Below are 25,182 nucleotides of genomic sequence, written 5' to 3'. Positions count from 1 at the left end.
ATATCAGATATAGACAAAAATACAAGTCACAGCTTCGTATCATCCTTTGCAGATGACACAAAAATCAGTATGAAAATTACCTCGGCTGAGGACATTGAAAAACTTCAAGCTGATATTAATAAAGTTTTCGACTGGGCATCAGAAAATAACATGATGTTTAACAGTGATAAATTCCAGGTACTCAGGTACGGTAAAAATGAGGACCTTAAACATAATACAGAGTACAAAACACAATCAAATGTACCCATAGTAGGAAAACAGCATGTAAAGGATTTGGGAATAATAATGTCTGACGACCTAACGTTTAAGGAGCATAACCAAGCAAATATTGCGACAGCCAGAAAAATGATAGGATGGATTACGAGAACTTTCAAATCCAGGGATCCCATCACAATGGTTGTACTCTTCAAGGCACTGGTGTTGTTCCGTCTTGAGTACTGCTCAGTACTCACTTCCCCCTTCAAAGCAGGAGAGATTGCTGAAATAGAGGGAATACAGAGAACATATACGGCACGCATAGACGCAATAAAGCACCTAAATTATTGGGATCGTCTCAAAGCCCTCCAAATGTACTCGCTAGAAAGAAGACGAGAGAGATATCAAATAATATACACCTGGAAGATACTGGAGGGCCAAGTACCAAATCTACGCAGTAAAATAACAACGTACTGGAGTGAACGACATGGAAGAAAATGTAGAATAGAACCAATGAAGAGCAGAGGTGCCATAGGCACAATCAGAGAACACTGTATAAACATCAGAGGTCCGCGGTTGTTCAACGTCCTCCCAGCAAGCATAAGAAATATTGCCGGAACAACCGTGGACATTTTCAAGAGGAAACTAGATTTATTCCTTCAAGGAGAGCCGGACCAACCGGGCTGTGGTGGGTATGTGGGCCTGCGGGCCGCTCCAAGCAACAGCCTGGTGGACCAAACTCTCACAAGTCGAGCCTGGCCTCGGGCCGGGCTTGGGGAGTAGAAGAACTCCCAGAACCCCATCAACCAGGTAACCAGGTAGTGAACACCATGCAATGGGTAGTGAATACCATGCTAATGGTAGTGAACACCAAACTAAGGGTAGTGAACACCAAACCAAGGGTAGTGAACACCACGCTAAGGGTAGTCAACATGACGCCAAGGGTAGTGAACACCACGCCAAGGGTAGTGAACACCAGGCCATTGGTAGTGAACACCATGCCATGGGAAGTGAACACCACGCCAAGGGTAGTGAACATGACGTCAAGGGTAGTGAACACCACGTCAAAGGTAGTGAACACCACGCCAAGCGTAGTGAACACTACGCCATGGGTAGTGAACACCATGCTAAGGGTAGGGAACACCACGCCAAGGGTAGTGAACAACATGCCAAGGGTAGTGAACACCACGCCATTATTAACGAACACCACCCTAAGGATAGTGAACACCACGCGAAGGGTACTGAACACCACACTACAGGTAGTGAACACCACGTCAAGGGTAGTGAACACCATGCCAAGGGTAGTGAATAACACGCCAAGGGTAGTGAACATCATGCAAAGGGAAATGAACACCATGCTAAGGGTAGTGAACACCACGCCAAGGGTAATGAACCCCACACCAAGGGTAGTGAACACCACGTCAAGGGTAGTGAACACCATGTCAGGGGTAGTGAACACCACGTCAAGGGTAGTGAACACCACGCTAAGGGTAGTGAACACTACGCCATGGGTAGTGAATACCATGTTAAGGGTAGGGAACACCACGCCAAGGGTAGTGAACAACATGCCAAGGGTAGTGAACACTAAGCCATGGGTAGTGAACACCATGCTAAGGGTAGGGAACACCACGCCAAGGGTAGTGAACAACATGCCAAGGGTAGTGAACACCATGCCATTATGCAGGCGATGAGTCACAATAACGTGGCTGAAGTATGTTGACCAGACCACACACTAGAAATTGAAGGGACGACGACGTTTCGGTCCGTCCTGGACCATTCTCAAGTCGATTGACAATCGACTTGAGAATGGTCCAGGACGGATCGAAACGTCGTCGTCCCTTCAATTTCTAGTGTGTGGTCTGGTCACCATGCCATTATTAGTGAACACCACGCTAAGGATAGTGAACACCACCTGAAGGGTACTGAACACCACACCACAGGTAGTGAACACCACGTCAAGGGTAGTGAGCACCATGCCAAGTGTAGTGAAGAACACGCCAAGGGTAGTGAACACCATGCAAAGGGAAATGAACACCATGCTAAGGGTAGTGAACACCACTCCAAGGGTAATGAACCCCACGCCAAGGGTAGTGAACACCACGTGAAGGGTAGTGAACACCACGCCATTATTAGTGAACAACACGCTAAGGATAGTGAACACCACGCGAAGGGTACTGAACACCACACTACAGGTAGTGAACACCACTTCAAGGGTATTGAACACCATGCCAAGGGTAGTGAACAACACGCCCAGGGTAGTGAACACCATGCAAAGGGAAATGAACATCATGCTAAGGGTAGTGAACACCACGCCAAGGGTAATGAACCCCACGCCATGGGTAGTGAACACCACGCTATGAGTAGTGAACACCATACCATTGGTAGTGAACACCACGCCAAGGGTAGTGTACACCACGTCAAGGTTAGTGAAAACAATGCTAAGGGTAGTGAACACTATACCAAGGGATGTGAACACTACGCCAAGGGTAGTGAACAACATGTCAAAAACAGTGAACACCACGCCATGGGTAGTGAACACCACGCTAAGGGTACTGAACACCACGCGAAGGGTACTGAACACCACATAAAGAGAAGTGAACACCACGACCAGGTTAATGAACACCATGCGAAGGGTAGTGAACACCACGCCAAGGGTAATGAACACCACACTAAGGGTAGTGAACAATACGTCAAGGGTAGTGAACACCACACCAAGGGTAATGAACACTACACAAAGGGTAGTGAACACCACGCTAAGGGTAGTGAACACCACGTCAAGGTTAGTGAAAACTATGCTAAGGGTAGTGTACACCATGCCAAGGGAAGTGAACACTATGCTAAGGGTAGTGAACACCATGCCAACGGTAGTGAACACCTTGACAGGGATAGTGAGCACCTCGCCAAGGGTAGTAAACACCAAATGAAGGGTAGTGAACACCATGCCAAGGGTAGTGAACACCATGCCAAGGTTAGTAAACACCACGTCAAGGGTAGTGAACGCCATGGAAAGGGAAATGAACACCATGCCAAGGGTAGTGAACACCACGCCAAGGGTAATGAACCCCACGCTAAAGGTAGTGAACACCAAGTAAAGGGTAGTGAACACCATGCAAAGGGTAGTGAACACCACGCCATGGGTAGTTAACACAACGCCAAAGATAGTGATCACCACGCTAAAGGTAGTGAACAGCACGTTAGGGGTAGTGAACACCACGCCAAGGGTAGTGAACACCACACGAAGAGTAGTGAAGACTACGCTAAGAGTAGTGAACGCCACGTCATGGGTAGTGAACACCACACCAAGGGAAGTGAACACCACGCCAAGAGTAGTGAACATTACGCCAAGGGTAGTGAACACCACGCTAAGGATAGTGAGCACCACACGAGGGGTAGTGAAAACCATGTGAAGGGAAGTGAACACCACGCCAAGTTCAGTGAACACCACGCCACGTTCAGTGAATACCACGCCAAAGGTAGTGAACACCACGCCAAGGGTAGTGAACACCACATCAAGGGTAGTGAACACCACGCTAGGGGTCGTGAACACCACCCCATGGGTAGTGAACACCATGCCAAGGGTACTGAACACCTTCCCAATATTAGTGAACACCACGCTAAGGGTAGTGAAGACCTCGCCAAGGGTAGTGAAGACCACGCCAAGGGTAGTGAACACCACGCTAAGGGTAGTGAACAGCATGCCACGGGTAGTGAACACCATGCCAATGGTAGTGAACACCAAGCCATTGGTAGTGAACACCAAGCCAAGGGTAGTGAACACCAAGCCAAGGGTAGTGAGCATGACGCCAAGGGTAGTGAACACCACGTAAGGGGTAGTAAACAGCACGCCATTGGTAGTGTACACCATGTAATGGGAAGTGAACACCACGCCAAGGGCAGTGAACACCACGCCAAGGGTGGTGAACACCACGCCAAGGTTAGTGAATTCCATGCTATGGGTAGTGAACAGCACGCTAAGGGTAGTGAATATGACGTCAATGGTAGTGAACATGACGTCAAGGGTAGTGAACACCACGTTAGGGGTAGTGAACACGACGCCAAGGGTAGTGAACACCATGCAAAGGGTAGTGAACACCATGCGAATGGTAGTGAACAACAAGCCAAAGGTAGTGAACACCACGCCAAGGGTGGTGAACACCACGCCAGGGGTAGTGAACACCACGCAAAAGGTAGTGAAGACCACGCCAAGGAGAGTGAACATCACTCCAAAGGTAGTGAACATCAAGCCAGTGGTATTGAACACCAAGCCAAAGGTAGTGAACACCACGCCAAGGGTAATGAACATACACGCCAAGGGTAGTGAACGTGATGCCATGGGTAGTGAACATCATGCCATGGGTAGTGAACACCACGCCAAGGGTAGTGAACACCACGTCAAGGTTAGTAAATACCATGCTAAGGGTAGTGAACACCATGCCAAGGGAAGTGAATACTATGCCAAAAGTAGTGAACACTATGCCATGGGTAGTGAACACCTCACCGCGGGTAGTGAACACCATGCGATGGTAGTGAACACCAAGCGAAAAGTAGTGAACACCACGCGAAGGGTGGTGAATACCACGCCAGGGGTAGTGAACACCACGTCTAGGGTAGTGAAGAATACGCCATGGGTAGTAAACATCACGCCAAGGGTAGTGAATATCAAGCCAATTGTATTGAACACCAAGCCAAAGGTAGTGAATACCACGCCTAGGGTAGTGAACATAACGCCAAGGATAGTGAACACCACGCCAAGGGTAGTGAACACCACGCTATGAGTAGTGAACACTATACCATTGGTAGTGAACACCACGCAGAGGGTAGTGTACACCACGTCAAGGTTAGTGAAACAATGCTAAGGGTAGTGAACACAATGCCAAGTGATGTGAACACGATGCCAAGGGTAGTGAACACCATGCCAAGGGTAGTGACTACCTCGCCAGGGGTAGTGAACACCACGCCAAGGGTAGTGAACACGAAATGAAGGGTAGTGAACACCATGCCAAGGGTAGTGAACGCCTCGCCAAGGTTAGTAAATACCAAGCCAAGGGTAGTGAACACCATGCAAAGGGAAGTGAACACCATGCTAAGGGTAGTGAACACCACCCCAAGGGTAATGAACCCCACGCCAAGGCTAGTGAACACCATGCCAAGGGATGTGAACACGATGCCAAGGATAGTGAACACCATGCCAAGGGTAGTGAACACCTCGCCAGGGGTAGTGAACACCACGCCAAGGGTAGTGAACACGAAATGAAGGGTAGTGAACACCATGCCAAGGGTAGTGAACACCTCGCCAAGGTTAGTAAATACCAAGCCAAGGGTAGTGAACACCATACAGAGGGAAGTGAACACCATGCCAAGGGTTGTGAACACCACCCCAAGGGTAATGAACACCACGTCAAGGGTAGTGAACACCATGCCAAGGGTAGTGAACACCACGCCAAGGGTAGTGAACATCACGCCAAGGGTAATGAACACCATGTCAAGGGTAGCAAACAACACGCCAAGGGCAGTGAACACAACGCCTAGGTTAGTGATAACCACGATAAGGGTAGTGAACACCACGCCAAGGGTAGTGAACACCACACTAAGGGTAGTGAACACCACGTCAAGGGTAGTGAACACCACGCCATGGGTAGTGAACACCATGCCAAGGGTAGTGAACACCACGCCAAGTGTAGTGAAAACCACGCAAAGTGTAGTGAATACCACGCTAAGAGTAGTGAACACCATGTCATGGGTAGTGAACACCAAGCCAAGGGAAGTGAACACTACGCTAAAGGTAGTGACAACCACACGAAGGATATTGAAAACCATGTCAAGGTTATGGAACACTACGCTAAGTTCGGTGAACACCACGCCACGTTCAGTGAATACCACGTCAAGGGTAGTGAACACCACGCCAAGGTTAATGAACATGACGCCATGGGTAGTGAACACCATGCCATGGGTATTGAACACCACGCCAAGGGTAGTTAACACCACGTCAAGGTTAGTGAAAACCATGCTAAGGGTAGTGAACACCATGCCAAGGGAAGTGAACACTATGCCAAAGGTAGTGAACACGATGCCAAGGGTAGTGAACACCTCGCCGGGGGTAGTGAACACCACGCCAAGGGTAGTGAACGCCAAATTAAGGGTAGTGAACACCATGCCAAGTGTAATGAACACCACGCCAAGGTTAGTAAATACCAAGCCAAGGGTAGTGAACACCATGCAAAGGGAAGTGAACATCATTCCAAGGGAAGTGAACACCACACCAAGGGTAATGATCTGCACGCCAAGGGTAGTGAACACCACGCCAAGGGTAGTGAACACTATGCCATGGGAAGTGAACACCATGCTATGGGTAGGGAACACTACGCCAAGGGTAGTGAACACCACGCCAAGGGTAATGAACCCCACGCCAAGGGTAGTGAACACCACGTAAAGGGTAGTGAACACCATGCAAAGGGTAGTAAACACCACGCCAAGGGTAGTGAACACAACGCTAAGAGTAGTGATCACCACGCTAAGGGTAGTGAACACCACGCCAAGGGTAGTGAACACCACGCTAGGAGTAGTGAACACGACACAAAGGGAAGTGAACACCACGCCAAGAGTAGTGAACATTACGTAAAGTGTAGTGAACATTACGGCAAGGGTAGTGAGCGCCACACCAAGTGTAGTGAAAACCATGTCAAGGGTAGTGAACACCACGCCAAAGTTCAGTGAACACCACGCCATGTTCAGTGAGCACCACGCCAAGGGTAGTGAACACCACGCCAAGGGTTGTGAACACCACGCCCAGGGTAGTAAACACCACGTCAAGAGTAGTGAACACCACGGCTGGGGTCGTGAACACCACCCAAGGGTAGTGAACACCATGCCAAGGGTAGTGAACACTTTGTCAATGTTAGTGAACACCACGCTAAGGGTAGTGAAGACCACGCCAAGGGTAGTGAACACCCCGCCAAGGGTAGTGAACACCACGCTAAGGGTAGTGAACACCATGCCATGGGAAGTGAATACCACGCTAATAGTTGTGAACACCAAACCAAGGGTAGTGAACACCAAGCCAAGGGTAGTGAACACCACGCTAAGGGTAGTCAACATGATGCCTAGGGTAGTGAACACCACGCCAAGGGTAGTGAACACCAGGCTATTGGTAGTGAACACCATGCCATGGGAAGTGAACACCACGGCAAGGGTAGTGAACTTGACGTCAAGTGTAGTGAACACCACGTTAAGGGTAGTGAACACCATGTCAGGGGTAGTGAACACCACGCCATGGGTAGTGAGCACCATGCCAAGGGTAGTGAACACCATGCGAATGGTGGTGAACACCAAGCCAAAGGTAGTGAACACCACGCCAAGGTGGTGAACACCACGCCAGGGGTAGTGAACACCACGCTAAGGGTAGTGAAGACCACGCCAAGGGTAGTGAACATCACGACAAGGGTACTGAATATCAAGCCAATTGTATTGAACACCAAGCCAAAGGTACTGAACACCACGTCAAGGGTAGTGAACATAACGCCAAGGATAGTTAACACCACGCCAATTGTAGTGAACACCACGTCAGGGGTAGTGAACACCACGCCAAGGGTAGTGAGCACCATGCCAAGGGTAGTGAACACCATGCGAATGGTGGTGAACACCAAGCCAAAGGTAGTGAACACCACGCCAAGGGTGGTGAACACCACGCCAGGGGTAGTGAACAACACGCCAAGGGTAGTGAAGACCACGCCAAGGGTAGTGAACATCACGACAAGGGTACTGAATATCAAGCCAATTGTATTGAACACCAAGCCAAAGGTACTGAACACCATGTCAAGGGTAGTGAACATAACGCCAAGGATAGTTAACACCACGCCAATTGTAGTGAACACCACGCCTTGGGTAGTGAACACCATACTATTGGTAGTGAACACTACGCCAAGGGTAGTGAACACCACGTCAAGGTTAGTGAAAACCGTGCTAAGGGTAGTGAACATTATGCCAAGGGTAGTGAACACCACACTATTGCTAGTGAACACCACGCCAAGGGTAGTGAACACAACGCCAAGGGTAGTGATCACCACGCTAAGGGTAGTTAACACTACGCCAGAGTAGTTAACACCACACTAAGGGTAGTGAGCACAACGTTAGGGGTAGTGAACACCACGCCAAGGGTAGTGAACAACACACGAAGGGTAGTGAACACAACGCTAAGAGTAGTGAACACCACACAAAGGGAAGTGAACACCACGCCAAGAGTAGTGAACATTACGTAAAGGGTAGTGAACACCTCGCAAAGGGCTGTGAGCGCCACACCAAGGGTAGTGAGAACCATGTCAAGGTTAGTGAACACCACACCTAGTTCAGTGAACACCACGCCACGTCAGTGAATACCACGCCAAAGGTAGTGAACACCACGCCAAGGGTAGTGAACACCACGCCCAGGGTAGTAAACATCACGTCAAGAGTAGTGAACACCACGCCAGGTGTCGTGAACACCACCCCCAAGGGTTGTAAACACCATGTTAAGGGTAGTGAACACCTTGCCAATGTAAGTGAACACCACACCTAGGGTAGTGAAGACCACGCCAAGGGTAGTGAACACCACGCCAAGGGTAGTAAACACCACGCTAAGGGTAGTGAACACCATGCCAAGGGTAGTGAACACCATGCCAATGGTAGTGAACGCCAAGCCAAGGGTAGTGACCACCAAGCCAAGGTTAGTGAACACCACGCCAATTGTAGTCAACATGACGGTAAGGGTAGTGAACACCACGCCAAGGGTAATGAACACCAGGCCATTGGAAGTGAACACAATGCCATGCTAAGTGAACACAACGCCAAGGGTAGTGAACATGACGACAAGGGTAGTGAACACCACGTTAAGGATAGTTAACACCACGCCAGGGGTAGTGAACACCACGTCAAGGGTAGTGAACACCACGCCAAGGGTAGTGAAGACCACGCCAGGGGTAGTGAACATCACGCCAAGGGTAGTGAATATCAAGTCAATTGTATTGAACACCAAGCCAAAGGTAGTGAATACCACGCCAAGGGTAGTGAACATAACGCCATGGATACTGAACACCACGCCAAGGGTAGTGAACACCACGCTATGAGTAGTGAACACCATACCATTGGTAGTGAACACCACGATAAGGGTAGTGTACACCACGTCAAGGTTAGTGAAAACAAAGCTAAGGGTAGTGAACACCATGCCAAGGGATGTGAACACTATGCCAAGGGTAGTAACACCATGCCAAGGGTAGTGAACACCTCGCCAGGGGTAGTGAACACCACGCCAAGGGTAGTGAACAAGAAATGAAGGGTAGTGAACACCATGCCAAGGGTAGTGAACACCACGCCAAGGCTAGTAAATTCCAAGCCAAGGGTAGTGAACACCATGCAAAGGGAAGTGAACACCATGCCAATGGTAGTGAACACCACGCCAAGGGTAATGAACCCCACGCCAAGGGTAGTGAACACCACGTCAAGGGTAGTGAACACCATGCCAAGGGTAGTGAACACCACGCCAAGCGTAGTGAACACCACGCCAAGGGTAATGAACACCATGCTAAGGGTAGCAAACAACACGCCAAGGGTAGTGAACACAACGCCTAGGTTAGTGATCACCACGCTAAGGGTAGTGAACAGCACGTTAAAGGTAGTGAATACCACGCCAAGTGTAGTGAACACCACACGAAGGGTAGTGAAGACTACGCTAAGAGTAATGAACATTACGCCAAGCGTAGTGAAGACCACGCCAAGGGTAGTGAAGACCACGCCAAGGGTAGTGAACACCACGCAAAGGGTAGTGAACACCTTGCCACGGGTAGTGAACACCATGCCAATGGTAGTGAACACCAAGCCATTGGCAGTGAACACCAAGTCAAGGGTAGTGAACACCACGCCAAGGGTAGTGAGCATGACGCCAAGGGTAGTGAACACCACGCAAAGGGTAGTAAACAGCACGCCATTGGTAGTGTACACCATGTAATGGGAAGTGATCACCACGCCAAGGGTAGTGAACTCCACGCCAAGGGTGGTGAACACCACGCCAAGGTTAGTGAATTCCATGCCATGGGTAGTGAGCACCACGCCAAGGGTAATGAACATGACGTCAAGGGTAATGAACACCACGTTAAGGGTAGTGAACAACACGCCAAGGGCAGTGAACACCACGCCAAGGGTAGTGAACACCATGCGAATGGTAGTGAACACCAAGCCAAAGGTAGTGAACACCACGCCAAGGGTGGTGAACACCACGCCAGGGGTAGTGAAGACCACGCCTAGGGTAGTGAAGACCACGCCAAGGGTAGTAAACATCACTCCAAAGGTAGTGAACATCAAGCCAATGGTATTGAACACCAAGCTAAAGGTTGTGAACACCACGCCAAAGGTAATGAACATAACGCCAAGGGTAGTAAACACCACGCCAAGGGAAGTGAACGTGACGCCATGGGTAGTGAACACAATGCCATGGGTAGTGAACACCACGCCAAGGGTAGTGAACACCACTTCAAGGTTAGTGAAAACCATGCCAAGGGTAGTGAACAACATGCCAAGGGAAGTGAACACTATGCCATAGGTAGTGAAGACTATGCCAACGGTAGTGAACACCTCGTCGGGGGGTAGTGAACACCACGCAAAGGGTAGTGAACACCATGCCAAGGGTAGTGAACACCATGCGATGGTAGTGAACACCAAGCCAAAGGTAGTGAACACCCCGCCAAGGGTGGTGAACACCACGCCAGGGGTAGTGAACACCACGCCTAGGGTAGTGAAGACCACGCCAAGGGTAGTGAACATCACGCCAAGGGTAGTGAATATCAAGCCAATTGTATTGAACACCAAGCCAAAGGTAGTGAATACCACGCCAACGGTAGTGAACATAACGCCAAGGATAGTGAACCCCACGCTAAGGGTAGTGAACACCACGCTATGAGTAGTGAACACCATACCATTGGTAGTGAACATCACGCCAAGGGTAGTGTACACCACGTCAAGGTTAGTGAAAACAATGCTAAGGGTAGTGAACACCATGCCAAGGGATGTGAACACTACGCCGAGGGTAGTGAACAACATACCAAAGGTAGTGAACACCACGCCATGGGTAGTGAACACCATGCTAAAGGTACTGAACACCATGCGAAGGGTACTGAACACCACATAAAGAGAAGTGAACACCACGTCAAGGTTAGTGAACACCATGCGAAGGGTAGTGAACACCACGCCAAGGGTAATGAACACCACACTAAGGGTAGTGAACAATACGTCAAGGGTAGTGAACACCACACCAAGGGTAATGAACACTACACACAGGGTAGGGAACACCACGCTAAGGGTAGTGAACACCACGTCAAAGTTAGTGAAAACTATGCTAAGGGTTGTGAACACCATGCCAAAGAAGTGAACACTATGCTAAGGGTAGTGAACACCATGACAAGGGTAGTGAACACCTCGTCAGGGATAGTAAGCACCCCGCCAAGGGTAGTAAACACCAAATGAAGGGTAGTGAACACCATGCCAAGGGTAGTGAACACCATGCCAAGGTAAGTAAACACCACGTCAAGGGTAGTGAACACCATGCAAAGGGAAATGAACACCATGACAAGGGTAGTGAACACCACGCCAAGGGTAATGAACCCCACGCTAAGGGTAGTGAACACCAAGACAAGGGTAGTGAACACCATGCAAAGGGTAGTGAACATCACGCTAAGGGTAGGTAACACAACGCCAAGGATAGTGATCACCACGCTAAAGGTAGTGAACAGCACGTTAGGGGTAGTGAACACCACGCCAAGGGTAGTGAACACCACACGAAGGGTAGTGAAGACTACGCTAAGAGTAGTGAACACCACGTCATTGGTAGTGAACACCACACCAAGGGAAGTGAACACCACGCCAAGAGTAGTGAACATTACGCCAAGGGAAGTGAACACCACGCTAAGGGTAGTGAGCACCACACCAAGGGTAGTGAAAACCATTTGAAGGCAAGTGAACACCACGCCAAGTTCAGTGAACACCACGCCACGTTCAGTGAATACCACACCAAGGGTAGTGAACACCACGCCAAGGGTAGTGAACACCACATCAAGGGTAGTGAACACCACGCCAGGGGTCGTGAACACCACACGAAGGGTAATGAACACCATGCTAAGTGTAGTGAACACCTTGCCAATGGTAGTGAACACAACGCTAAGGGTAGTGAAGACCACGCCAAGGGTAGTGAACACCACGCTAAGGGTAGTGAACAGCATGCCTCGGGTAGTGAACACCATGCCAATGGTAGTGAACACCAAGCCATTGGTAGTGAACACCAAGCCAAGGGTAGTGAACACCACGCCAATGGTAGTGAGCATGACGCCAAGGGTAGTGAACACCACGCAAAGGGTAGTAAACAGCACGCCATTGGTAGTGTAAACCATGTAATGGGAAGTGAACACCACGCCAAGGGTAGTTAACACCTCGCCAAGGGTGGTGAACACCACGCCAAGGTTAGTGAATTCCATTCCATGGGTAGTGAACACCACGCCAAGGGTAGTGAACATGACGTCAAGGGTAGTGAACATGACGTCAAGGGTAGTGAACACCACGCCAAGGGTAATGAACTTAACGCCAAGGGTAGTGAACACCACGCCAAGGGTAGTGAACGTGACGCCATGGGTAGTGAACACCATGCCATGGGTAGTGAACACCACGCCAAGGGTAGTGAACACCACGTCAATGTTAGTGAAAACCATGCTAAGGGTAGTGAACACCATGCCAAGGGAAGTGAACACTATGCCAAAGGTAGTGAACACTATGCCAAGGTTAGTGAACACCTCGCCGGGGGTAGTGAACACCACTCCAAGGGTAGTGAACACCATGCCAAGGGTAGTGAACACCATGCGATAGTAGTGAACACCAAGCGAAAGGTAGTGAACACCACGCCAAGGGTGGTGAATACCACGCCAGGGGTAGTGATCACCACGTCTAGGGTAGTGAAGAATACGCCAAGGGTAGTGAACACCATGCCAAGGGTAGTGAACATTACTCCAAAGGTAGTGAACATCAAGCCAATGGTATTGAACACCAAGCCAAAGGTAGTGAATACCACGCCAAGTGTAGTGAACATAACGCCAAGGATAGTGAACACCACGCCAAGGGTAGTGAACACCACGCTATGAGTAGTGAACACCATACCATTGGTAGTGAACACCACGCCAAGGGTAGTGTACACCACGTCAACGTTAGTGAAAACAATGCTAAGGGTAGTGAACACCATACCAAGGGATGTGAACACGATGCCAAGGGTAGTGAACACTATGCCAAGGGTAGTGAACACCTCGCCAGGGGTAGTGAACACCACGCTAAGGGTAGTGAACACCAAATGAAGCGTAGTGAACACCATGCTAAGTGTAGTGAACACCTTGCCAATGGTGGTGAACACAACGCTAAGGGTAGTGAAGACCACGCCAAGGGTAGTGAACACCACGCTAAGGGTAGTGAACAGCATGCCACGGGTAGTGAACACCATGCCAATGGTAGTGAACACCAAGCCATTGGTAGTGAACACCAAGCCAAGGGTAGTGAACACCACGCCAATGGTAGTGAGCATGACGCCAAGGGTAGTGAACACCACGCAAAGGGTAGTAAACAGCACGCCATTGGTAGTGTAAACCATGTAATGGGAAGTGAACACCACGCCAAGGGTAGTTAACACCTCGCCAAGGGTGGTGAACACCACGCCAAGGTTAGTGAATTCCATTCCATGGGTAGTGAACACCACGCCAAGGGTAGTGAACATGACGTCAAGGGTAGTGAACATGACGTCAAGGGTAGTGAACACCACGCCAAGGGTAATGAACTTAACGCCAAGGGTAGTGAACACCACGCCAAGGGTAGTGAACGTGACGCCATGGGTAGTGAACACCATGCCATGGGTAGTGAACACCACGCCAAGGGTAGTGAACACCATGTCAATGTTAGTGAAAACCATGCTAAGGGTAGTGAACACCATGCCAAGGGAAGTGAACACTATGCCAAAGGTAGTGAACACTATGCCAAGGTTAGTGAACACCTCGCCGGGGGTAGTGAACACCACTCCAAGGGTAGTGAACACCATGCCAAGGGTAGTGAACACCATGCGATAGTAGTGAACACCAAGCGAAAGGTAGTGAACACCACGCCAAGGGTGGTGAATACCACGCCAGGGGTAGTGATCACCACGTCTAGGGTAGTGAAGAATACGCCAAGGGTAGTGAACACCATGCCAAGGGTAGTGAACATTACTCCAAAGGTAGTGAACATCAAGCCAATGGTATTGAACACCAAGCCAAAGGTAGTGAATACCACGCCAAGTGTAGTGAACATAACGCCAAGGATAGTGAACACCACGCCAAGGGTAGTGAACACCACGCAATGAGTAGTGAACACCATACCATTGGTAGTGAACACAACGCCAAGGGTAGTGTACACCACGTCAACGTTAGTGAAAACAATGCTAAGGGTAGTGAACACCATACCAAGGGATGTGAACACGATGCCAAGGGTAGTGAACACTATGCCAAGGGTAGTGAACACCTTGCCAGGGGTAGTGAACACCACGCTAAGGGTAGTGAACACCAAATGAAGCGTAGTGAACACCATGCCAAGGGTAGTGAACACCACGCCAAGGTTAGTAAATACCAAGCCAAGGGTAGTGAACACCATGCAAAGGGAAGTGAACACCATGCCAAGGGTAGTGAACACCTCGCCAAGGGTAATGAACCCCATGCCAAGGGTAGTGAACACCACGTCAAGGGTAGTGAACACAACGCCTAGGTTAGTGATAACCTCGCAAAGGGTAGTGAACACCACGCCAAGGGTAATGAACACCACACTAAGGGTAGTGAACACCACGCCAAGAGTAGTGAACACCACGTCAAGGGTAGTGAACACCACGCCATGGGTAGTGAACACCATGCCAAGGGTAGTGAACACCGCGCCAGGGGTAGTGAAAACCACGCCAAGGGTAGTGAATACCACGCTAAGAGTAGTGAACACCACGTCATGGGTAGTGAACACCAAGCCAAGGGAAGTGAACACCACGCCAAGAGTAGTGAACATTACGCCAAGGGTAGTGAACACTACGCTAAAGGTAGTGAGCACCACACGAAGGATAATGAAATCCATGTCAAGGGTAGTGAACACCACGCTAAGTTCGGTGAACACCACGCCACGTTCAGTGAATACCAAGTCAAGGGTAGTGAACACCACGCCAAGGGTAGTGAACATGACGCCATGGGTAGTGAACACCATGCCATGGGTATTGAACACCATGCCAAGGGAAGTGAACACTATGCCAAAGATAGTGAACACTATGCCAAGGGAAGTGAACACCACGTCAGGGTTAGTGAAAACCATGCTATGGGTAGTGAACACCATGCCAAGGGAAGTGAACACTATGCCAAAGATAGTGAACACTATGCCAAGGGTAGTGAACACCTCGCCAGGGTTAGTGAACACCACGCCAAAAGTAGTGAACACCAAATGAAGGGTAGTGAACACCATGCCAAGGGTAATGAACACCACGCCAAGGTTAGTAAATACCAAGCCAAGGGTAGTGAACACCATGCAAAAGGAAGTGAACACCACACCAAGGGTAATGATCCCCACGCCAAAGGTAGTGAACACCACGCCAAGGGTAGTGAACACCACGCCCAGGGTAGTAAACATCACGTCAAGAGTAGTGAACACCACGCCAGGTGTCGTGAACACCACCCCCAAGGGTTGTAAACACCATGTTAAGGGTAGTGAACACCTTGCCAATGTAAGTGAACACCACACCTAGGGTAGTGAAGACCACGCCAAGGGTAGTGAACACCACGCCAAGGGTTGTAAACACCACGCTAAGGGTAGTGAACACCATGCCAAGGGTAGTGAACACCATGCCAATGGTAGTGAACGCCAAGCCAAGGGTAGTGACCACCAAGCCAAGGTTAGTGAACACCACGCCAAGGGTAATGAACACCAGGCCATTGGTAGTGAACACAATGCCATGCTAAGTGAACACAACGCCAAGGGTAGTGAACATGACGACAAGGGTAGTGAACACCACGTTAAGGATAGTTAACACCACGCCAGGGGTAGTGAACACCACGTCAAGGGTAGTGAACACCACGCCAAGGGTAGTGAAGACCACGCCAGGGGTGGTGAACATCACGCCAAGGGTAGTGAATATCAAGTCAATTGTATTGAACACCAAGCCAAAGGTAGTGAATACCACGCCAAGGGTAGTGAACATAACGCCATGGATACTGAACACCACGCCAAGGGTAGTGAACACCACGCTATGAGTAGTGAACACCATACCATTGGTAGTGAACACCACGATAAGGGTAGTGTACACCACGTCAAGGTTAGTGAAAACAAAGCTAAGGGTAGTGAACCCCATGCCAAGGGATGTGAACACTATGCCAAGGGTAGTAACACCATGCCAAGGGTAGTGAACACCTCGCCAGGGGTAGTGAACACCACGCCAAGGGTAGTGAACACGAAATGAAGGGTAGTGAACACCAAGCCAAGGGTAGTGAACACCACGCCAAGGCTAGTAAATCCCAAGCCAAGGGTAGTGAACACCATGCTAAGGGAAGTGAACACCATGCCAAGGGTAGTGAACACCACGCCAAGGGTAATGAACCCCACGCCATGGGTAATGAACACCACGTCAAGGGTAGTGAACACCATGCCAAGGGTAGTGAACACCACGCCAAGGGTAGTGAACACCACGCCAAGGGTAATGAACACCATGCTAAGGGTAGCAAACAACACGCCAAGGGTAATGAACACCATGCTAAGGGTAGCAAACAACACGCCAAGGGTAGTGAACACAACGCCTAGGTTAGTGATCACCACGCTAAGGGTAGTGAACAGCACGTTAAAGGTAGTGAATACCACGCCAAGTGTAGTGAACACCACACGAAGGGTAGTGAAGACTACGCTAAGAGTAATGAACATTACGCCAAGCGTAGTGAAGACCACGCCAAGGGTAGTGAAGACCACGCCAAGGGTAGTGAACACCACGCAAAGGATAGTGAACACCTTGCCACGGGTAGTGAACACCATGCCAATGGTAGTGAACACCAAGCCATTGGTAGTGAACACCAAGTCAAGGGTAGTGAACACCACGCCAAAGGTAGTGAGCATGACGCCAAGGGTAGTGAACACCACGCAAAGGGTAGTAAACAGCACGCCATTGGTAGTGTACACCATGTAATGAGAAGTGATCACCACGCCAAGGGTAGTGAACTCCACGCCAAGGGTGGTGAACACCACGCCAAGGTTAGTGAATTCCATGCCATGGGTAGTGAGCACCACGCCAAGGGTAATGAACATGACGTCAAGGGTAATGAACACCACGTTAAGGGTAGTGAACACCACGCCAAGGGTAGTGAACACCACGCCAAGGGTAGTGAACACCATGCGAATGGTAGTGAACACCAAGCCAAAGGTAGTGAACACCACGCCAAGGGTGGTGAACACCACGCCAGGGGTAGTGAAGACCACGCCTAGGGTAGTGAAGACCACGCCAAGGGTAGTAAACATCACTCCAAAGGTAGTGAACATCAAGCCAATGGTATTGAACACCAAGCGAAAGGTTGTGAACACCACGCCAAAGGTAATGAACATAACGCCAAGGGTAGTAAACACCACGCCAAGGGTAGTGAACGTGACGCCATGGGTAGTGAACACAATGCCATGGGTAGTGAACACCACGCCAAGGGTAGTGAACACCACTTCAAGGTTAGTGAAAACCATGCCAAGGGTAGTGAACAACATGCCAAGGGAAGTGAACACTATGCCATAGGTAGTGAAGACTATGCCAACGGTAGTGAACACCTCGTCGGGGGGTAGTGAACACCACGCAAAGGGTAGTGAACACCATGCCAAGGGTAGTGAACACCATGCGATGGTAGTGAACACCAAGCCAAAGGTAGTGAACACCCCGCCAAGGGTGGTGAACACCACGCCAGGGGTAGTGAACACCACGCCTAGGGTAGTGAAGACCACGCCAAGGGTAGTGAACATCACGCCAAGGGTAGTGAATATCAAGCCAATTGTATTGAACACCAAGCCAAAGGTAGTGAATACCACGCCAACTGTAGTGAACATAACGCCAAGGATAGTGAACCCCACGCTAAGGGTAGTGAACACCACGCTATGAGTAGTGAACACCATACCATTGGTAGTGAACATCACGCCAAGGGTAGTGTACACCACGTCAAGGTTAGTGAAAACAATGCTAAGGGTAGTGAACACCATGCCAAGGGATGTGAACACTACGCCGAGGGTAGTGAACAACATGCCAAAGGTAGTGAACACCACGCCATGGGTAGTGAACACCATGCTAAAGGTACTGAACACCACGCGAAGGGTACTGAACACCACATAAAGAGAAGTGAACACCACGTCAAGGTTAGTGAACACTATGCGAAGGGTAGTGAACACCACGCCAAGGGTAATGAACACCACACTAAGGGTAGTGAACAATACGTCAAGGGTAGTGAACACCACACCAAGGGTAATGAACACTACACACAGGGTAGGGAACACCACGCTAAGGGTAGTGAACACCACGTCAAAGTTAGTGAAAACTATGCTAAGGGTTGTGAACACCATGCCAAGGAAGTGAACACTATGCTAAGGGTAGTGAACACCATGACAAGGGTAGTGAACACCTCGTCAGGGATAGTAAGCACCCCGCCAAGGGTAGTAAACACCAAATGAAGGGTAGTGAACACCATGCCAAGGGTAGTGAACACCATGCCAAGGTAAGTAAACACCACGTCAAGGGTAGTGAACACCATGCAAAGGGAAATGAACACCATGACAAGGGTAGTGAACACCACGCCAAGGGTAATGAACCCCACGCTAAGGGTAGTGAACACCAAGACAAGGGTAGTGAACACCATGCAAAGGGTAGTGAACACCACGCTAAGGGTAGTTAACACAACGCCAAGGATAGTGATCACCACGCTAAAGGTAGTGAACAGCACGTTAGGGGTAGTGAACACCACGCCAAGGGTAGTGAACACCACACGAAGGGTAGTGAAGACTACGCTAAGAGTAGTGAACACCACGTCATTGGTAGTGAACACCACACCAAGGGAAGTGAACACCACGCCAAGAGTAGTGAACATTACGCCAAGGGAAGTGAACACCACGCTAAGGGTAGTGAGCACCACACCAAGGGTAGTGAAAACCATTTGAAGGCAAGTGAACACCACGCCAAGTTCAGTGAACACCACGCCACGTTCAGTGAATACCACGCCAAGGGTAGTGAACACCACGCCAAGGGTAGTGAACACCACATCAAGGGTAGTGAACACCACGCCAGGGGTCGTGAACACCACACGAAGGGTAATGAACACCATGCTAAGTGTAGTGAACACCTTGCCAATGGTAGTGAACACAACGCTAAGGGTAGTGAAGACCATGCCAAGGGTAGTGAACACCACGCTAAGGGTAGTGAACAGCATGCCACGGGTAGTGAACACCATGCCAATGGTAGTGAACACCAAGCCATTGGTAGTGAAGACCAAGCCAAGGGTAGTGAACACCACGCCAATGGTAGTGAGCATGACGCCAAGGGTAGTGAACACCACGCAAAGGGTAGTAAACAGCACGCCATTGGTAGTGTAAACCATGTAATGGGAAGTGAACACCACGCCAAGGGTAGTTAACACCACGCCAAGGGTGGTGAACACCACGCCAAGGTTAGTGAATTCCATGCCATGGGTAGTGACCACCACGCCAAGGGTAGTGAACATGACGTCAAGGGTAGTGAACATGACGTCAAGGGTAGTGAACACCACGCGAAGGGTAATGAACTTAACGCCAAGGGTAGTGAACACCACGCCAAGGGTAGTGAACGTGACGCCATGGGGAGTGAACACCATGCAATGGGTAGTGAACACCACGCCAAGGGTAGTGAACACCACGTCAATGTTAGTGAAAACCATGCTAAGGTAGTGAACACCATGCCAAGGGAAGTGAACACTATGCCAAAGGTAGTGAACACTATGCCAAGGGTAGTGAACACGTCGCCGGGGGTAGTGAACACCACTCCAAGGGTAGTGAACACCATGCCAAGGGTAGTGAACACCATGCGATAGTAGTGAACACCAAGCGAAAGGTAGTGAACACCACGCCAAGGGTGGTGAATACCACGCCAGGGGCCGTGATCACCACGTCTAGGGTAGTGAAGAATACGCCAAGGGTAGTGAACACCATGCCAAGGGTAGTGAACATTACTCCAAAGGTAGTGAACATCAAGCCAATGGTATTGAACACCAAGCCAAAGGTAGTGAATACCACGCCAAGTGTAGTGAACATAACGCCAAGGATAGTGAACACCACGCCAAGGGTAGTGAACACCACGCTATGAGTAGTGAACACCATACCATTGGTAGTGAACACCACGCCAAGGGTAGTGTACACCACGTCAACGTTAGTGAAAACAATGCTAAGGGTAGTGAACACCATACCAAGGGATGTGAACACGATGCCAAGGGTAGTGAACACTATGCCAAGGGTAGTGAACACCTCGCCAGGGGTAGTGAACACCACGCTAAGGGTAGTGAACACCAAATGAAGCGTAGTGAACACCATGCTAAGTGTAGTGAACACCTTGCCAATGGTAGTGAACACAACGCTAAGGGTAGTGAAGACCACGCCAAGGGTAGTGAACACCACACTAAGGGTAGTGAACAGCATGCCACGGGTAGTGAACACCATGCCTTTGGTAGTGAACACCAAGCCATTGGTAGTGAACACCAAGCCAAGGGTAGTGAACACCACGCCAATGGTAGTGAGCATGACGCCAAGGGTAGTGAACACCACGCAAAGGGTAGTAAACAGCACGCCATTGGTAGTGTAAACCATGTAATGGGAAGTGAACACCACGCCAAGGGTAGTTAACACCTCGCCAAGGGTGGTGAACACCACGCCAAGGTTAGTGAATTCCATTCCATGGGTAGTGAACACCACGCCAAGGGTAGTGAACATGACGTCAAGGGTAGTGAACATGACGTCAAGGGTAGTGAACACCACGCCAAGGGTAATGAACCCCACGCCATGGGTAATGAACACCACGTCAAGGGTAGTGAACACCATGCCAAGGGTAGTGAACACCACGCCAAGGGTAGTGAACACCACGCCAAGGGTAATGAACACCATGCTAAGGGTAGCAAACAACACGCCAAGGGTAATGAACACCATGCTAAGGGTAGCAAACAACACGCCAAGGGTAGTGAACACAACGCCTAGGTTAGTGATCACCACGCTAAGGGTAGTGAACAGCACGTTAAAGGTAGTGAATACCACGCCAAGTGTAGTGAACACCACACGAAGGGTAGTGAAGACTACGCTAAGAGTAATGAACATTACGCCAAGCGTAGTGAAGACCACGCCAAGGGTAGTGAAGACCACGCCAAGGGTAGTGAACACCACGCAAAGGATAGTGAACACCTTGCCACGGGTAGTGAACACCATGCCAATGGTAGTGAACACCAAGCCATTGGTAGTGAACACCAAGTCAAGGGTAGTGAACACCACGCCAAAGGTAGTGAGCATGACGCCAAGGGTAGTGAACACCACGCAAAGGGTAGTAAACAGCACGCCATTGGTAGTGTACACCATGTAATGGGAAGTGATCACCACGCCAAGGGTAGTGAACTCCACGCCAAGGGTGGTGAACACCACGCCAAGGTTAGTGAATTCCATGCCATGGGTAGTGAGCACCACGCCAAGGGTAATGAACATGACGTCAAGGGTAATGAACACCACGTTAAGGGTAGTGAACACCACGCCAAGGGTAGTGAACACCACGCCAAGGGTAGTGAACACCATGCGAATGGTAGTGAACACCAAGCCAAAGGTAGTGAACACCACGCCAAGGGTGGTGAACACCACGCCAGGGGTAGTGAAGACCACGCCTAGGGTAGTGAAGACCACGCCAAGGGTAGTAAACATCACTCCAAAGGTAGTGAACATCAAGCCAATGGTATTGAACACCAAGCGAAAGGTTGTGAACACCACGCCAAAGGTAATGAACATAACGCCAAGGGTAGTAAACACCACGCCAAGGGTAGTGAACGTGACGCCATGGGTAGTGAACACAATGCCATGGGTAGTGAACACCACGCCAAGGGTAGTGAACACCACTTCAAGGTTAGTGAAAACCATGCCAAGGGTAGTGAACAACATGCCAAGGGAAGTGAACACTATGCCATAGGTAGTGAAGACTATGCCAACGGTAGTGAACACCTCGTCGGGGGGTAGTGAACACCACGCAAAGGGTAGTGAACACCATGCCAAGGGTAGTGAACACCATGCGATGGTAGTGAACACCAAGCCAAAGGTAGTGAACACCCCGCCAAGGGTGGTGAACACCACGCCAGGGGTAGTGAACACCACGCCTAGGGTAGTGAAGACCACGCCAAGGGTAGTGAACATCACGCCAAGGGTAGTGAATATCAAGCCAATTGTATTGAACACCAAGCCAAAGGTAGTGAATACCACGCCAACGGTAGTGAACATAACGCCAAGGATAGTGAACCCCACGCTAAGGGTAGTGAACACCACGCTATGAGTAGTGAACACCATACCATTGGTAGTGAACATCACGCCAAGGGTAGTGTACACCACGTCAAGGTTAGTGAAAACAATGCTAAGGGTAGTGAACACCATGCCAAGGGATGTGAACACTACGCCGAGGGTAGTGAACAACATGCCAAAGGTAGTGAACACCACGCCATGGGTAGTGAACACCATGCTAAAGGTACTGAACACCACGCGAAGGGTACTGAACACCACATAAAGAGAAGTGAACACCACGTCAAGGTTAGTGAACACCATGCGAAGGGTAGTGAACACCACGCCAAGGGTAATGAACACCACACTAAGGGTAGTGAACAATACGTCAAGGGTAGTGAACACCACACCAAGGGTAATGAACACTACACACAGGGTAGGGAACACCACGCTAAGGGTAGTGAACACCACGTCAAAGTTAGTGAAAACTATGCTAAGGGTTGTGAACACCATGCCAAGGAAGTGAACACTATGCTAAGGGTAGTGAACACCATGACAAGGGTAGTGAACACCTCGTCAGGGATAGTAAGCACCCCGCCAAGGGTAGTAAACACCAAATGAAGGGTAGTGAACACCATGCCAAGGGTAGTGAACACCATGCCAAGGTAAGTAAACACCACGTCAAGGGTAGTGAACACCATGCAAAGGGAAATGAACACCATGACAAGGGTAGTGAACACCACGCCAAGGGTAATGAACCCCACGCTAAGGGTAGTGAACACCAAGACAAGGGTAGTGAACACCATGCAAAGGGTAGTGAACACCACGCTAAGGGTAGTTAACACAACGCCAAGGATAGTGATCACCACGCTAAAGGTAGTGAACAGCACGTTAGGGGTAGTGAACACCACGCCAAGGGTAGTGAACACCACACGAAGGGTAGTGAAGACTACGCTAAGAGTAGTGAACACCACGTCATTGGTAGTGAACACCACACCAAGGGAAGTGAACACCACGCCAAGAGTAGTGAACATTACGCCAAGGGAAGTGAACACCACGCTAAGGGTAGTGAGCACCACACCAAGGGTAGTGAAAACCATTTGAAGGCAAGTGAACACCACGCCAAGTTCAGTGAACACCACGCCACGTTCAGTGAATACCACGCCAAGGGTAGTGAACACCACGCCAAGGGTAGTGAACACCACATCAAGGGTAGTGAACACCACGCCAGGGGTCGTGAACACCACACGAAGGGTAATGAACACCATGCTAAGTGTAGTGAACACCTTGCCAATGGTAGTGAACACAACGCTAAGGGTAGTGAAGACCATGCCAAGGGTAGTGAACACCACGCTAAGGGTAGTGAACAGCATGCCACGGGTAGTGAACACCATGCCAATGGTATTGAACACCAAGCCATTGGTAGTGAAGACCAAGCCAAGGGTAGTGAACACCACGCCAATGGTAGTGAGCATGACGCCAAGGGTAGTGAACACCACGCAAAGGGTAGTAAACAGCACGCCATTGGTAGTGTAAACCATGTAATGGGAAGTGAACACCACGCCAAGGGTAGTTAACACCACGCCAAGGGTGGTGAACACCACGCCAAGGTTAGTGAATTCCATGCCATGGGTAGTGACCACCACGCCAAGGGTAGTGAACATGACGTCAAGGGTAGTGAACATGACGTCAAGGGTAGTGAACACCACGCGAAGGGTAATGAACTTAACGCCAAGGGTAGTGAACACCACGCCAAGGGTAGTGAACGTGACGCCATGGGGAGTGAACACCATGCAATGGGTAGTGAACACCACGCCAAGGGTAGTGAACACCACGTCAATGTTAGTGAAAACCATGCTAAGGTAGTGAACACCATGCCAAGGGAAGTGAACACTATGCCAAAGGTAGTGAACACTATGCCAAGGGTAGTGAACACGTCGCCGGGGGTAGTGAACACCACTCCAAGGGTAGTGAACACCATGCCAAGGGTAGTGAACACCATGCGATAGTAGTGAACACCAAGCGAAAGGTAGTGAACACCACGCCAAGGGTGGTGAATACCACGCCAGGGGCCGTGATCACCACGTCTAGGGTAGTGAAGAATACGCCAAGGGTAGTGAACACCATGCCAAGGGTAGTGAACATTACTCCAAAGGTAGTGAACATCAAGCCAATGGTATTGAACACCAAGCCAAAGGTAGTGAATACCACGCCAAGTGTAGTGAACATAACGCCAAGGATAGTGAACACCACGCCAAGGGTAGTGAACACCACGCTATGAGTAGTGAACACCATACCATTGGTAGTGAACACCACGCCAAGGGTAGTGTACACCACGTCAACGTTAGTGAAAACAATGCTAAGGGTAGTGAACACCATACCAAGGGATGTGAACACGATGCCAAGGGTAGTGAACACTATGCCAAGGGTAGTGAACACCTCGCCAGGGGT

At 49.9% G+C, this 25,182-nt stretch overlaps 1 protein-coding gene across 1 annotated transcript; it reads left to right on the top strand.

The window, feature by feature from the left end:
* Positions 1 to 8,924: 8,924 nt before the first annotated feature.
* On the top strand, positions 8,925 to 24,308 carry LOC138355959 (uncharacterized). The gene is made up of 3 exons (XM_069311494.1): positions 8,925 to 8,930; positions 9,859 to 10,236; positions 24,069 to 24,308. The coding sequence occupies exons 1-3, from the start codon at positions 8,925 to 8,927 to the stop codon at positions 24,306 to 24,308; spliced, it is 624 nt and encodes a 207-aa protein (XP_069167595.1).
* The last annotated feature ends 874 nt before the right edge of the window (positions 24,309 to 25,182 follow it).

The sequence above is a fragment of the Procambarus clarkii genome, chromosome 70 (genome assembly GCF_040958095.1).
Source record: "Procambarus clarkii isolate CNS0578487 chromosome 70, FALCON_Pclarkii_2.0, whole genome shotgun sequence".
In the NCBI taxonomy this organism is placed as follows: Eukaryota; Metazoa; Arthropoda; class Malacostraca; order Decapoda; family Cambaridae; genus Procambarus; species Procambarus clarkii.
The sequence above is the reverse complement of the archived record's forward strand: the minus strand, read 5'-3'. Positions and strand labels throughout refer to the sequence as shown.

Excerpts from the sequence above, each read along its gene's own strand:
- LOC138355959 (XM_069311494.1), top strand. Across the intron at positions 10,237-24,068 it reads GTGGTGAACACCACGCCAAG|GGTAGTGAACACCACGCTAA; the intron begins GTTAGTGAATTC and ends GACCATGCCAAG.